General features: G+C 36.9%; 1 protein-coding gene across 1 annotated transcript in view; it reads right to left on the bottom strand.

Moving 5' to 3' along the window:
* Nucleotides 1–15091, bottom strand: part of GYS2 (glycogen synthase 2) — a 59310-nt gene that overhangs the window by 16946 nt on the left and 27273 nt on the right. The window contains exons 6-11 of the mRNA XM_057702075.1: nucleotides 7940–8057; nucleotides 7663–7783; nucleotides 4956–5062; nucleotides 4244–4303; nucleotides 2766–2844; nucleotides 1875–1988 (exon numbers count right to left, since the gene is read on the bottom strand). Of these exons, the coding sequence (XP_057558058.1) occupies nucleotides 1875–1988; nucleotides 2766–2844; nucleotides 4244–4303; nucleotides 4956–5062; nucleotides 7663–7783; nucleotides 7940–8057 (599 nt within the window). The remainder of the gene's footprint in view (nucleotides 1–1874; nucleotides 1989–2765; nucleotides 2845–4243; nucleotides 4304–4955; nucleotides 5063–7662; nucleotides 7784–7939; nucleotides 8058–15091) is intronic.

Below are 15091 nucleotides of genomic sequence, written 5' to 3'. Positions count from 1 at the left end.
AATACAAACACATGGAGGCTAAACAGTACGCTATTAAACAACCAAGAAATCACTGAAGAAATCAAAGAGGAAATAAAAAAATAACTGGAAACAAATGACAATGAAAACACGGCAACCCAAAACCTATGGGGGACAGCAAAAGCAGTTCTAAGAGGGATGCTTATAGCTATACAGTCCTGCCGCAAGAAACAAGGCAAATATCGAATAAACAACCTAAGCTTACACCTAAAACAATTAGAGAAAGAAGAACAAAAATACCCCCAAGTGAGCAGAAGGAAAGAAATCATAAAAATCAGATCAGAAATAAACATAAAAGAAAAGAAGGAAACAATAGCAAAGATCAAGGAAACTAAAAGCTGGTTCTTTGAGAAGATAAACAAAATTGATAAACCATTAGCCAGACTCATCAGGAAAAAAAGGAAGACGCAAATCAACAGAATTAGAAATGAAAAAGGAGAAGTAACAACTGACACCACAGAAATAAATAAATAAATAAATAAATAAATAAATAAATAAATAAATAAATTTTAAAAATTAAATAAAGCCTTTCCTTCATTTTTAGAAAGTGTGGGTTGAATACTGAAGCCTTGCCGTCTCCCTTTTTCTCACTCTCAGTGTCCACTGGTCACTTAAGTATGGTCTTCTCTGCAGGTAACCATCTCTCTCATTGTTCCATCCTCTCCAGCACTTCTGATAAGGCCTTCGGAAGGGGCCCTCAGCATCTCTCACCTGTGCTGTTGCAGCAGGTCTTTCATTTGTTTCCATTATATCAACTCATGTTTACATCAATGAGTAAGCGCAGGATGAGAAATCCATCTAAGAATAGACTATTTTTTCACCAAGAAACTTTGCAGAGAAGAGTAGAAAAACATTTTAAAACATCAAGAGGAGACAGAGTTAAGGCAAAGTTTGTTTTTTCATGTGGAAAAATTTAAGAAATATTTGTAGACAGCAAGGGGAGGAGCTAGTAAGCCTACAACATAAAAAAGGTAAACAGGATACATTTCTTAAGAATGTGGGAGGAAATAAGATCCCAGAAAAGCCCTTAGAATTTGAAGGAAAAGGAGTAAGAATGAGTCAAAATCTAAATTTGAGGCCAGTATGAGGGGACTCTAAAGGAGTTTACAACTCACATGATCTGCTAAAAGTGTTAGAAAGAAGGGACCGTGGGACCTTTTCCTTTGAAAAGTTTAGTAAAAGCTTATAACTTGATCGTGAATGCCGGTGAATGGAAGTAAGTGAGGATAGGCAATTACCTGTCGACACATTCACCCACGTCTCCCACACCTAACGCCATGCCTAGAAAATAACACGCCTCGGTAAACATCACAGAGCTTAAGCTCCGCAGTGGCAGAAGCCAAGTCTTATTCATGTACCCAATACTGTGCCTCATCATCGTAAAAACTCAAGAGTCAAAGGAACGAATTGGTCTTTAGAAAAGCACATAAAACCATCATTAGCCACATGCTCTGAAACTGGGAGCTCCTCACCCTCTGCCCGTAAGTTGAACTTTATCAGGAAAAAACAAAGACAATTCACATTAATCTCCGAGATTCATTCATTAAAGCAATTCTTAGTCCATATGTGTTTCATTAGAAATGAGGCCATTTCCTGATGCTTGCTGACAGTATTGTACAATGAAAATGAAAGCTCAATTACAACTCAAAGCCACAAATATTCTTCAGTGTTTAAGAATGATAGCAAAATAGTTATTCTTTCATTGCTCAAGACCAGAAACGGAATTAATTTTCTTTAGAAATATCACTTACAGTATTTCAGATAGATGTTAAAACAAAGGAGGGATGCTTCTAATAAATTCTCAAAAATCTATTCTCTATGGTTTTGTAGAGCCCCACGCAAACAATTAGTTGTACCTTGACTCTGTCTGTGCGGCTGTTGAAGAGACCGATTCGTCTAATGGTGCTGAGGATGGGATCCGTGGAGTCATCTATCATGTTGTGAGTGGTCACCGGAGGCAAAGATTGCCGCTGATGGAACAGAGGGGGAGAAAATGTCAGTTTGTGAAAAGAATTCATAAGTGTGACTAATTTCAACAGTAGGTCATTGGCAGCATGATAACCAGCCTTTATGCCTTCTGGTCTGAGATGACACTAAGGATAATGGCGAGTTGTGTGTGTGTTTCAGAGAAGGATGACAGGTACAGAACTTCCTTGCCATACTGTGAACCCGTGGCACTTTCGTTTTTCACCTGCAGCCACTCAATGAAAAGCCCAGACTTCCTGACGGCTCCTGGGACTTATTTGGAGTAAGAGTGTCCTGGAGGCTTGACTCCAGATGAGCTACTCTTCTGGTTCCCACTAGGGTGGCTGTCCTCCGGTGCCTCACGGTTATTGACAAGATTCCCCTACAAGCCTAACACACTTTTCATTTTTACAATTCCACTCGACTGAGAAACATTCCCCTTTTCTCTATAGTGACTCCGAATTCTATGCTTTTCGAAAACTTTAGGTAGTTTTCTGTTGTCATTGCAACATACATGGTTTCTCAATTGGACATATTGGTTCCAAATGAATTTTTTAAGCAGATACAGAGACAAGTTCCATGAGATTTTTTTAAAGGAGCCTTGAAAAACCACTGAAGAAAGAGAACTTACAAAGTTGTCATTTAGGTAGATACCTAGGAATGACTTTCCTAGCTCTCAGGTTTAAAAATTTTCCAAATCAGCCCATTCCAATACATTAAGATATTGCTCTAAATGGACTTGAGCAATTATGGGAAGTGATGGGCACTTCTTCCTTTATTACCTGAGTTGAAAAGATGGCTCTTTTCATAATTGTCAGATCGTCTCGATCCAAAATTTTGTTCATGTCAGGAATTTCTCCTCTGTGGGGAAAACAGTTTTAATAATAAAAATAAAGACAGCTGGCACTAACTGAGTGCTTCCTATGTGTCAGAGACCCTTTCAAGCAATTTAAAAATAAATGTAAAGCAAACATTGTTTCCTGATGAAGCTCACAGACAAATTCCTAAAGTGTGAGAAAGTTTGCTAAAAGAACGCCTTGGATAGCATAAAAGAAAATTGAAATGAATTTTTAAAGCCTTCGTGTTGATGATCAGTAGGACATTCTCATTATATTTTGTCCATCCCTGAGTACTGTGTTTTACAGTGGCCATAAGTTGTCCACCTGTAAGTTGATATTTTTACTGGTAACAAGAAATCAGGGACTTCCTGGGTGGTGCAGTGGTTAAGAATCCACCTGCCAATGCAGGGGACACGGGTTTGATCCCTGGTCCGGGAAGATCCCACATGCCTCGGAGCAACTAAGCCCATGCACCACAACTACTGAGCCTGCACTCTAGAGCCTGCGAGCCACAACTACTGAGCCCATGTGCCACAACTATTGAAGCTTGCACACTCAAGAGCCTGTGCTCCACAGCAAGATATCTTAGCTACCGCAATGAGAAGCCCATGCAATGCAACAAAGAGTAGCCTCCGCTCACCTCAAATAGAGAAAGCCTGCATACAGCAATGAAAAATCAACACAGCCAAATAAATTAATTAATTAATTTCAAATAAATTAAGGGACATTTGACCCTGACCCAACCTTAAAAAAAAAAAAAAAGAAAATGATGCACACCTGCTACCATGCATCAGGAGACAACACAGCTTTCTCTTCATATTGTAACAAGATCCATATATTTTGTACATATTATTATTTTATAATACATTTTATTTTGTACATATTATTATTTTATAATACATTTTATTTTGTACATATTATTTTATAATACATTTTAATTTGATTTTATTGTTTAGATTTTATTTTACTTATACATTTAATATATTTTATTTATTATTTATTTAAATAATACATACTACTTATTCAGTGAATATGTTAATTGACATTAATTAATATGTTAATTAATAAATATATGTTAATAAAATATATAGTAAATATATATTTAATATACATGGAGTCAATATATACTTTGACTTAAAATCTCATGAAATCCCCCTCCGCTTCAGATTGACATGTTAACCCTTAATGAGATTTCCATTGAACCGGAATCTATCTGTATATATAAATATGTTCTAATTTGTACAACCTGTTAACAAATATTTGTCAGATGAAAGATAAACAAAACTTGCTCACATGATGTAATACATCTTCAAAGACTTAATTCCTTTATATTTGGAACAAAATTAGTATAGTGTCTAAATGGTTAAGTCTGAATAGTGAAGCCCTAAATGTTTGAAGTGTTCAGTGTTCCAAGCACCTACCTTAATAATGCATCATACAGTTTCTTTCCAAACTTTTCCTTCACAGAATGTGCAGTGTCCCTGTATGAACAGAAAGATTTACATCTTAAACAATGCCACCATTTTAAGTCTTTCTTTGCCATGACAGGGCTGTTGTTCTGTCAGTGCACTCTCTGAAATTACAGATCCCTTTTGCATCACCTCTTCTGTTCTTTTCCTATTTGCCAATTTAGCCTGAGTTAAAACCTCCAGAGGAGAGGCAGCTGAACACCCTGACCAGTGCAGAGAGTGTACTTTTTTTTCCCTTGATGATAATCGGGGGAGGGTGGGGGGAAGGGGAGTGGATGGAGGTATCGATGAAATATCAGGAATACGTTGATAATTGTTGAATCTGGGCTGTGGGCAAGTAGGGCAGCATTATACTAACCTCATTACTTTGGCATATGTTTTAACATTTCCCTAATAAAAATTTTTAAAAATTCAACCTATCTTTAGAGATTTCTGTAGTGGCCTTATCCTTCCATGGTAGGTCATTCAAACGTTTTTATACTAACACAGATTTATAGGCATGACATAATCTAAGATAGTAGCCCAATGAGAAGAGAACCAAGTAGTATGCATGCTATAATAATCTTAAGGAAAAAAACAGTTCAAAGAAACAGACTGGAAATCATGCACTTAAAAAATCCCCTTATAGCCATTGCTTGACAACATTTACAAGATGTGAGGTTACCATAGCTGTTTTCGCACTGCCTGGCCTTTCAGGGTTTCCACATTGAAATTATTTGTCTTGGCAGGCATAATGAAAAACACCACCACGGTGACGTCACTTTTATGCATCTAATGAGGGATTAGAAAACACAACAGAGTCAACTATCGGAGATAAGATAAACCACATGACAGATGGACCTTAAATGTGAAAAAGAGTACTTTGAAATATCTTGAGATAAAAAGAATACTCATTTATGATTGACAAAGAAATTACACCTACTGTCTTGAGGATTTTCAGAAACTAATTTAAATATGTCTTTCAATCAAGATATGTCAATTAACAATTTAAAAATCCACACACACAGTGTTTTCATGGCATCGATCGTCCAAAATAGATAGCAATTGCTGTTGATATCAATGTGCTTTTCTGTGGTTAAAAAATAACATAGATGTGAGCTAATATTCTTCACATTTTCAGGTTGGAAAGTTAATGAGGATTTCGTTTGGGTTTATTCTATTTCTTACAGCTAATTCACATGGATTTGCACAAATAGATTATTCACATTTTTCTGTTAAATGTCTTGATTTTCATGATGTTGCATTTTCTTTTATTTTAACTGTAAAGGAACAAGCATGGGGGCTCAGAACTTTTGGGGTGGCAAGTGCTGTGCTGGGTGCTCTACATGCATAACAACCCAAGCCTGGCAATAACTGTGCACAGTGGCTATCACTCTCCTCAATAATTTCCAAAGAGAGGCACAAGAGTTTCAATATTCTGTCTGAGCTCCTATCACAGGTTATTGGCAAAACTGGGAGTCAAACTGGTGTTTTTTTGACTCTATAATCTGTTTACTTTTCCTATTCCGATAAATACCGTTGACTTGGAATTTCTCAGAAGCAAATGACATGCCAAACAGCTGTGGGAATGAAAGCATCAGCTTACTTAAAACTGTGAACAGATGAATGCTTTTATATCCTGAAATGACGAACTCCTGCATGTGGGGCACTTTAGCATCTAATCTGCGATCTCTGCCATCCAGGACCTGACATTCTATTCAAAACATCCACAGGAACCAGAGACTAGGAAACGCACCCCATGAGGAGACAATGTGCTGTGAAAGAATAAACGTACTATATGGAAAGAGAATGCCTTCTTTTAATTTCTCCAAGAATTTTATATAATTATCTTTGCTGTCTAGAATAAGAGAAACTGGTTTTTTCTTCACATCTAAAAATAAAGTGAATGTTTAATAAAGGTATGGATAAATTGATTAATAATGTCTCTAGACATGATACATGTTTGATATAGCTGTAAGTCCGTCTATAAAGCTTGTTAAATAGTATCAGGAAATACTGTGAAAGAAGATGACTCCAGTTTATTTCTGAATAATTGTTCTGATTTTCAATCCTATTTTATGGGCTTGGGTTTTTATTAATGTAGTTTTAGTAAATCTTTTAGCATACTTGGTACAGTGTCTGCTCTAAGGCAGGCTAAATCTATGTCCAAGAAACAAAATCTGAACTGGAAGGCAGTACAGAGCTCAGGAAAGTTTAGATTGTCTCGGTATCTCAAGAAGATTGGACTTCTACACTGGTCTCCCCGATTTTCCTGTTACTTATTCTATATTTTTATGTGATGGGATTTGAATATAAGCCAATAATTTTCATCAATAGCTATGACACAGTACTTCTTTTGGCACAGGTTTTTATTGCTGGGTTAGTTCAGAACATATTTTAAGTCCTACTCTCCTGAGCAAAAAATGATTCCACGTTGTTGGGATGGGAAACTCTCCTTCATATTTCTTTGTGGTGGGACCTCTCCTAGTTTCTCAGTTCAAGACTTTCAGTCTCAAGGGAGAGGTAGAGCAAGTGAGTTGGGAGAGGAATAGAATTTGTGAGTGTCTGCCCCGTTCTACAGATGGCAAGTGCTTGGCTGTCAGACATGCTACACACGTTCTTCTGAAGACTTGTGCTGGTTGAGGGAAGATGGCAACATCCAGAGCTGCCTGTAGTTGGATGTCTAATACCACCAAGTTTAACACCAAGGTCCTATATTAGGAAGCCTATTGATGCCATACACCCAAGCCACATCTTCCAGTATAGTCTTTATCAGTTTTTAAAAAGGTGAGATTTTGTTCTCCACTTGTTTGATATATCTATGTTTCCCTTTCAATTGTTTACAAACTCTTGGGGGATAGGTGGGAAAAAGGATGCTATGTGGTTGTTTTGTGGTTGTTTTAAAACATAGCACATATATAACCTATAATGGAAGAAATTGTTAAAAAAAAGAATATGTATACATTTATATATTGTATAACAGAATCACTTTGTGTATACCTGAAATTAACACATTGTATTTAAACAACTATATTTCAATAAAAAACTTTTAATTAAAATTAACATAAAAATATTCTTTTAGGTGCATTTCCAATAAAATCTTGCTTCTATGATTCTTAAAAAAGAAAGAAAGAAAACATAGCACATGTAATGTGATAAGCTTGTGGCTCTCTTTAAAAAATACCCGACATCACAGGCAAATACACAAGTGAACAGTGTGGCAATCTAATATGATAAATGAAAGACCAAAGTCATTTTTAGAATAAGGCTGTTAAAGTCTTCAAAACTGTATATTCTTTTGAAAACTATTTAAGAAGCCAGAAAGTTCTTTACTTCTCATAGAAGAAAGTCCTCCTATAAAAGCACTGTATGGCATTCTAGAGCATTCTTACCCTCAGCAGGAAGTTTAGCCTGGATAAGGATTCTAGCAGGATGTCAGCTCCTTTATTTGAAAACTCATACCTCCCAGCAATGAAGAGGAATAACGTTTTTTCGAGATCAAAGTCCAAATGACTAAAACAAGACAAAACAGGTTCCAATGAAATAAAGTCACAGCAACAAAATGTACACGAGTTCTGTTAAAGTACAAAGGGGACCGGGAAAGATAAACATTTGCTCTAACAACCCTGTTTTGCACAATAAATTTTTTTTAATAAAGAAAAAACATACCCATAGAAATGACCTCGAACAAAATCTTGAATCCTGGCCTTGTACATGGCATGGAGATTTTGAAACTCATGTACTGCTGAGAATTTCTTAACATTCAAGCCATTTGGAGTAATTACATCTGGAAAAGCAAAGTAAAATCATCATGAAAAATCTCTTTTGAGAGAGGGTAGCATTGTAAAAAAAAAAAAAAAAGTATTTTTAAATCTAAGTTAGGTGTCTATTAACATGTCTAGTTACTGACTATCAAAGAATTGAAAATTCATAAAAATTCATAATAAATTGCTGACATAGAAAATCAGGAGTACCTTATTGAAATAACATTGAGTGATGGGTATTATGAAATAGATGAATAGCAAAAATAGTCATTGTTAGAGTTTTCATTTATTGATCACTAGCTGTGCACCAAGCACTGCTTTAAACGCCTTACAGTGTAACTCATCTAACCCCAATAGAGCAACAGCCAATAGAGCATGGGTGCTTCTCTGCATTTTCAGAGGCAGAAACTGAGGCAAAGAGTTGTTAATGGAACCTGTTCCAGAATGCGTGTCAGGCGGAATAGAGTCCATGAGGTCCGTCAGCCTCCACCTGTTGTGCCCTTAACTGTGCTGTGCACTAAACTACCTCCGGTCATTTTACTTTGATCAAGTGTGTGGGAAGTGTTCTGTCCATATGGAACATTGGAAAAGCAGCCCTTTTTTTCTAATACATAACTGATTCTCCCTGCCTAGAAGATTTTGTTGCTCAGGCAGGGAGACATTTGTTGTTTTCCAGAATATTGGTCTGTGACAAGAAAGATAGAGATTGCTCAGGGTACATGATGGAAATCACCTACCGAGTTGAATTCATGGCTTATTGCATTTAGTAGCAGTAAAAACAAAAGGAATAAAAAATTTAGCACATGGCAATGAAGATTTTTGCAGTGGAGATTTGAGCTAGAATTATAAGTATGCCATCATTTTGAAGAATATTTACAGTTAACAGGCTATTCCCTTGAAATGGTTCAACCCAGGCTTCTTGGTCACTTCTTGTGAAAAAAATAAGAAAAGAACTGCTATTTTGATGATTTTTTACTAAGTAATTGGGCATTTGCTACACTTGTTTATGTATCTTGCCACAGCAGAGTCAATGCTTGGTTGCCAAGGCTTCTCGTGAAAACCATAGTGTGATTAATTCCTAGATGAACTGTATGGTGTGATCAGGATAGCAGACAAACCCCTCTTACAATGTATGTCTTTCTATAACATTTATCTCGGGCTCACTTTGTGCCAGACTCTATTGTAGTTGATGAATATTAATTTAATTTTCATTAAGCTATATGAAGTAAGTTCTTTTCACATCCCCATTTTACAAATGAAGAAACTGGCCTGCAGAGAGGCTATCTGCCTAAGGTTAAGTAAGTACAGAGTAACAGAAGTAGGATTTAAAGCCAAGGCAGCCTGGCTCTGGGGTCTACACCCTTATCCTCTATGTCAGGCAGCTGTATTGTCCAGAAAGATGTAGAAGGCAAGACTGTATATGAAGACCACATTATTATGATTTTGATTCCTCTGGAATTTTCTCACTGCTTCACAAACAATTAAAAATAAAATAAAAGGGGCTTCCTAGGTGGCGCAGTGGTTAAGAATCCGCCTGCCAATGCAGGGGACACAGGTTCGATCCCTGCTCCAGGAAGATCCCACATGCCGCAGAGCACCTAAGCCCATGCACCACAACTATTGAGCCTGCGCTTTAGAGCCCGTGAGCCACAACTTTTGAGCCCATGTGCTGCAACTACTGAAGCCCACAGGCCTAGAGCCGGTGCTCTGCAACAAGAGAAGCTACGTCAATGAGGAGCCCGTGCACCACAACAAAGAGTAGCCCCCACTCACTGCAACTAAAGAAAGCCCGTGCACAGCAAAAAAGACCCAATACAGCCAATTAAATAAATAGATAAATAAATTTATAAAAAAATAAAATAAATAAAATAAAATAAAATAAAATATGTGTCAACAAATACTGTATGATATCACTTATATGTGGAATCTAAAATATGACATAAATGAACTCATCCACAAAACAGAAACAGACTCACAGATATAGAGAACAGACTTGTGGTTGCCAAGGGGGTGGGGAGTGGGGTAAGGATGGGTTGGGAGTTTGGGTTTAGCAGATGCAAACTATTATATAGAGAGTAGATAAACAACAAGGTCCTACTGTATAGCACAGGGAATTATATTCAATATTCTATAATAAACCACAATGGAAAAGACTTGAAAAAGAATATATATACATATTATATATATATATATGAATAACTTTGCTGTACTGCTGAAACTAACAACTGTATTTCAAGAAAATAAATTTTTTTAAAAAATGTGTCTTGAAATTAATTGTCTCAGTTTATTAGCCTAAAGAGTTAGGTCGGGGCTTCCTAGGTGGTGCAGTGGTTAAGAATGCACCTGCCAATGCAGGGGACACGGATTTGACCCCTGTTCCAGGAAGATCCCACATGCCACGGAGCAGCTAAGCCCGTGCACCACAACTATTGAGCCTGTGCTTTAGAGCCTGTGAGCCACAACTATTGAGCCCATGTGCCGCAACTGCTGAAGCCCACACACCTAGAGCCTGTGCTCCGCAACAAGAGAAACCATGGCAATGAGGAGCCCACGCACAGCAGCAAAGAGTAGCCCCTGCTCACCACAACTAGAGAAAGCCCATGTGCAGCAACAAAGGCCCAATACAGCCAATAAATAAATAAATAAATTTATTAAAAAAAAATTAGGTCAATGAAGTCTTTTAACATCTGTATTTCTAATGCAGAATAACCTCACACATAGAGACCTACAAGCAGTGGTATCCAGCACTCCAGGAAAAAGAGAGAGGCAGAGAGAGAGAAAGATGTTTTATGAGTAGTATTTGTCTATCTTCATGGTGTAAATACTCTCACCATGACTGATTTCAAGCTACTAATGCGAATACAGAATTGGAAAGAGATACAAAGTAACACCATTACATAATGTCTCCACCATACAAATGCAATAGATATAAACAAGAGTATTGATCATGGTAAAATGCAGTGAAGTAATTAGGAAGTGACGTCTTTTGAGGATTTATTAATTTTTTTCTCAGTATAATATTTAATTGTAAGTTTACATAATTTAATTTTTAATAATGTCTGTGTGTAGCAACCAGCTCACAAATTTCTTGAAATTTGGTAATTGGCTCTTGTGAGCCAGGATGAGCTGATTCCAATACACCACTGCCTACGAGGCTTAAGACATAAGTTTTAAAAATGTTTTTATGTTTCATTGATAGATATGGAATCATATGGACACACATAGTGACATAATTAAAACTGTAGCTTTGTTTCTAAATATTTATATGGAATCTAATGATTACAAATGTTACCAAGTCCAAGCTCACTCTGCTTGCTGCATCACAGGCCAATGAATCAAAGATGAGGTGTTGAGGCAAGGAATACGACTTTATTCAGAAAGCCACCAGACCTAGAAGATGGCAGACTAATGGCTCCTAAAAAAACATCTTATTGGGCTCTGCATGCTAGTTTGTTTTAGAGAATCAGAGAGGGAGAGGCTGGAAGGTAAAGTAAAAAGGGTTATCAGTCTTGCAAAACATCTCTTGGAATGACTAGCCTCGGGGGAAGGGATGTGTTAATTTCACAGGTGGGTAGGGTTCCCTGAGGTGGGCTCATTGTGTATGATTAAAGCAATGAAAAGCAAAGGTTAAAGTCAAAGAAACAGATCCAACATGGAGTTCGAGTTAGCTCTACACGGTAACACAAATAGTGTTTAAAAATATCCTTTCAATGTTTACTGTATTAGTAAGGGTATCTTCATTTTGTGAGCAGTTCCACTCCATAGTTGGTATTGCTCCAAATTCAGTGTTTTCATTAATTAAACTAATTCGTTATATAAATATAATTAATTTGCTTATATAAGCAATATTCTCCCAACATTTAAGTTTCAAAAGTTCAAGATATATACTCTGAAAAATATCCCTTCCTCTTCTGTCCCCCAGTTTTTCTCTCTCCCTCAGGAAGCAACATTGATTCCTAATTTCTCACTATTGTCCCCAAGGAGAAGATAACGTCAGTGTCATCCATCTTTCTGAGGTTAGGTAATGCCAACACACAGGGGAAATGCTGGCCAAAAAATGGTGGTTAGAGTTCACATTAAGGCATTAACATGGACTTGAAAGTCAATAACTGCAAAACTATTAATAACCATACTAAAAGGCAAGTGACAAATTGGAAACAACATGTGACATTTAAGGCATATGTGTGTGTGTATACAATTCTTAAAAATCAGTAAGAAAAAAGACAGACATCTGATAGAAAAGAAACACTCATAGATAAATAGAAGATCAAATACTAATGCCAAACAAACAGGTAAAAAATGTTAAAACTAAGTATTCAAACACAAATGGATATGCCATACCATTCTTTACATATCTAATTGACAAAGACTAAATATGTAAGAAAGTCATTGTCGGTAAGAATGTGTGGACACAGACCTTTTCTTACTTTTGTGTTGGATTTCGCGCTGCCACTGAAAATAATGTATATTCTCCAACTGCCCTGGCCTCTTTGCACTATTTTCTCATTATTCAAGATCCTGGCAGAAGCATCTGACTGGTTGATTCTGAATCTCTGATTTGCTTCCTATTTGCTCCAAAACGTGGGGAGGGGGGGATCACATTTTGTCCTCCTTTGATTTTCGTGGTGGAAAGCAGAATCCCATCTCCCACTAAGATCACACAATGTTTTTTTGTTTGTTTGCTTGGTTAAAGAAACAGAATAAATTCAGAATTGGGGTGGGGAAAAGAATCTCTTATCACGGATGCCTTTGAAATAAGGAAAAAGAAAATAAATTTGGTATTCTTAACTATATATAGCTAATCCAGCTGCCTGGAACCTCTCTTTTATCTCTAGGTAATCAAACAATTGAGTAAAAAAGGATTTTGTAAATGAAAAACATTGTAGAAACTGAAGAACAACTGTACTGTGGAAACCAGAAGTACTCTAATATAGAATTTCTTGCTTGGACTCACAGAAGTAGAGAACAAACTAGCAGTTACCAGCGGTGGGGTGGGGGGGGCGGGGACGGAAATATGGGAGTAGGGGAGTGGGAGGTACAAACTCCTGGGTATAAGGTAGGCTCAAGTGTGTATTGTACAACACCATGAATATAGCCAATATACTGTAATAACTGTAAATGGAAAGTAACCTTTAAAAATTGTATATATTTTTTAAATATTAAAAAATAAAAATAAATAAAATATCTTGCTTGGTTTTTGGAGCAGGCAAAATATTAGATTGCAAGCAGCTTATCTGGGATATGCAGAGCTTGCAGAGTTGTTGCAACAGTCCAAGAAAGTAACTTCTTTTTTGTTTTGTTTTTTTTCCCTCTTGGATACATAGGCATCTCCTCTGTAGATGAAGCTTTGAGTCTTACTTGTTGTTCCCTCAAATTTTACGTAATCAAAGAGGACTTCTCTCAAATGCTACATAAAGAAAAAAACAAAAACAAAACATGCCCATCACGTCTCCACCTCCACTCCCTATTCCCTTACCTGACTTACTTTTTTCCGAGGTGCTTATCATCCCAAACATATCATGTGTTTATTTGATAATCTGGTTTATTGTCTTCCTCCTCCTTTCAGAATGTAAGCTCTATGAAGGTAGGTATGTGCATTTATCCATGTACCCTTTCCTATTGCTTGAAGCAGTGCTTAATAATTAATTGTTGGATGAATGATTTTTCATGTTACATTATTGAAATGTTGCTCCATACTTAGAATTTGGGGAAATAGAATCTCCATACAGTTTGAAAGTCTAATTGCTCTGAAATTCTGAACCTATTGGGCATCTAAAATAGCACTAGTGAAGCAATAAGTTCCTATTGTATGGCACAGAGAACTATATTCGTATTCTGTGATAAACCACAATGGAAAAGAATATGGAAAAGAATGTATATAGGAAGGAAATTGGGTCATTTGTAGAGACATGGATGGACCTACAGACTGTCATACAGAGCAAAGTAAGTCAGAAAGAGAAAAATAAATATCGTATATTAACGCATATATGTGGAATGTAGAGAAATGATACAGATCAACCGGTTTGCAAGACAGAAATAGAGACATAGATGTAGAGAACAAACATATGAACACCAAGGGCGGAAAGCGGGGTGGGGGGTTGGCGTGAGATGAACTAGGAGATCGGGATTGCCATATATGTATTACTAATAAGAAAAAAATATCAAGTTGTACACTTTAAATATATGCAGTGTTGTATGTCAATTATATCTCAATAAAATTCTTAAAGAATAAAGACAAGAATGTATATATATATGTATAAACGAACCGCTTTGCTGTACAGCAGAAATTAACACATCATTGTAAATCAACTATACTTCAATAAAATAAATTTAAAACAATAACAGGTCTGGCTGGGCAGCATCCAGATGGCAGCCCTCACAAGCTGTTTGGCTTTGGACTAGTCACTTGACCTCTCTGTGCCCTGGGTTCCTCATTCATAGCAAGGAGAGATAATAGTAGTTCTTATCTCATTAGAATACTGTGATGATGAAATGAGATTATGCATGTGAATAAAATACTAGAAAGGGGCTTGACACATACCAAGCATTCAATAAATATTATTTATAATGAAAAAATCAAAATAAAATAGCACTATCAACCAGTTTTTGATAGCATAAAAAACAAAACAAACAAATAAGAAACAAACAAACAAAAAAACCTGGAGAGCTTGCCACCAAAAAGGAATTGAATGCTGCCTCTGTGTCTTATTTAGAGTGCATACGTTGTCATCACACTACCGTACCCTGTTTTATCATCAGGTTTTTGTACTGGCACAATATGTATACCTCACTGGAGATGTGTAACTAGTTCAAGGAGTATTTGCTCCAGACTTCCCTGGTGGCGCAGTGGTTAAGAATCTGACTGCCAATGCAGAGGACAAGGGTTTGAGCCCTGGGCAGAGAAGATCCCACATGCCACAGAGCAACTAAGCCTGTGTGCCACAACTCCTGAGCCTGAGCTCTAGAGCCCGAGATCTACAACTATTGAGCCCATGTGCCACAACTACTGAAGCTTGCACTCCTAGAGCCGGTGCTCTGCAACAAGAGAAGCCACTGC

Source organism: Hippopotamus amphibius, chromosome 12 (genome assembly GCF_030028045.1).
Source record: "Hippopotamus amphibius kiboko isolate mHipAmp2 chromosome 12, mHipAmp2.hap2, whole genome shotgun sequence".
Classification (NCBI taxonomy): Eukaryota; Metazoa; Chordata; class Mammalia; order Artiodactyla; family Hippopotamidae; genus Hippopotamus; species Hippopotamus amphibius.
This window is presented reverse-complemented; position numbering and strand designations above follow the sequence as displayed.